The sequence below is a fragment of the Corylus avellana genome, chromosome ca5 (genome assembly GCF_901000735.1).
Source record: "Corylus avellana chromosome ca5, CavTom2PMs-1.0".
Lineage (NCBI taxonomy): Eukaryota > Viridiplantae > Streptophyta > Magnoliopsida > Fagales > Betulaceae > Corylus > Corylus avellana.
Genome location: NC_081545.1, coordinates 2,749,569 through 2,751,043, shown reverse-complemented (window position 1 = coordinate 2,751,043; position 1,475 = coordinate 2,749,569). Strand labels below are relative to the sequence as shown.

The 1,475-nt window shown below is 40.1% G+C and overlaps 1 protein-coding gene across 1 annotated transcript; it reads left to right on the top strand.

Annotated features, from left to right (window-relative positions):
- The first annotated feature begins 6 nt into the window (after positions 1-6).
- Positions 7-996, top strand: LOC132180863 (glucan endo-1,3-beta-glucosidase 1-like). The gene is made up of 2 exons (XM_059593841.1): positions 7-351; positions 682-996. The coding sequence occupies exons 1-2, from the start codon at positions 60-62 to the stop codon at positions 720-722; spliced, it is 333 nt and encodes a 110-aa protein (XP_059449824.1). The 5' UTR covers positions 7-59; the 3' UTR covers positions 723-996.
- The last annotated feature ends 479 nt before the right edge of the window (positions 997-1,475 follow it).

Below are 1,475 nucleotides of genomic sequence, written 5' to 3'. Positions count from 1 at the left end.
CCGTGGAGGGCTTGAAGAATTACCACGACCATCGGTCCCCGGTCACCGGTAACCAACACATGACAACCCCAGTAACGGGCAGAGGGGGTGTGTCCAAGAGTTCCTCGGGGAACACGTGGTGCGTGGCGAACGGCGATATGGGAAAGGAAAAGCTGCAGGCGGCTCTAGACTTCGCGTGCGGGGAGGGAGGGGCCGACTGCCGTTCGATCCAGCCTGGTGCCTCGTGTTACGATCCCAACACGCTTAGCGCTCACGCCTCCTTCGCCTTCAACAGTTACTACCAGAAGAACGCCCGTGCGGGTGGCTCTTGTTACTTCGGTGGCGCCGCGTACGTTGTCACGCAACCCCCAAGTGCGTATTCTATATCCCTTTCTCCCATTATTATTTTTCTTTAATTTCTTAAATTTGTCGCACTTGGCTCATATTAGTAAATCTATTTGGTGCCTGCTAAAGTGCGCCGGAGATTGACGAGGCGTGTTAATTTGTTAGTCTCAATTCATGTTCTTGATAAATGGGTAAAAGTAATTTTTGAAAAAAGAAAAGTCAAAAAGTGTGAACTGTCAAAGATAGATATTTGTCATTGAATATCTATCTTGGGCATGGCCTTTTACTTTTTTCTACTTTCTTTTGTAGTTTTGGGTAAAAAGTGTGTTAATGTGTTTTTGTTTGTGTCTTTTGCAGGGTTTGGGAAGTGCGAGTTGCCCACTGGCTCTGGATTCTAAAGAGAAAGAAGGGATGATTCATGGGTTGATTAAGATGAGAGAGAGAGAGAGAGAGAGAGAGACAGAGACAATAGTAGTTGATGGGAATTATAGCTTATTTATTATTGTAGTTGTTTTATTCAGGGTTTTAAATTTTTTGGGGAGGTATCTTTGTGTGTATTTATTATTGTAGTAGTTGGTGTCATTAAGACGATTAACTTGACTTGTTCATCTGTAATTAAATGGTCTACTTTCCCCATATTCATTACTCTCATTTTCACGTGCATTCTCTCTTATTTTCCTGAGTTCTACATTGCCAATAATGAAGGATAAAGCATGGATTATATAAATGTATAAGATTTAAGTGGGTACTTTATGCACCTTGGTCCTTAGAGCATTTGCATTGGCTCATGTATTCTCCCTACCTATGTAACATTTAACTATAATACTCCCCAAAGTATTTCATACTTGGCTTATCTATAAACGGGTGCGGCCCGATTTGCACCCCGATTTATTTGAACATTCGTAGTGATCAAATTGGTGAAGGTCTCTGTACTCTTGACCATTACCTATATGCAATTATTTATTAATTTGTGCAAACAAGGCACTATATGTTTTGCCAATTTGGACCATCCAATTTTTTTTTTTTTTTAAGGGCCTGTGCTGTTTCTACTGACATAAATTTCCATCTCGAAAAAATAAATAATTGGGCATTGTTATATGCATTTAAAAGGAGTCAAGCCTGTTACAAAAAAAAAAAAAAAAAAAAAAAAA

Coding starts and splice junctions, on each gene's coding strand:
- LOC132180863 (XM_059593841.1), top strand. CDS start 60: ATGACAACCCCAGTAACGGGCAGAGGGGGTGTGTCCAAGAGTTCCTCG. Junction 352..681: donor CGTTGTCACGCAACCCCCAA/GTGCGTATTCTA, acceptor TGTCTTTTGCAG/GGTTTGGGAAGTGCGAGTTG.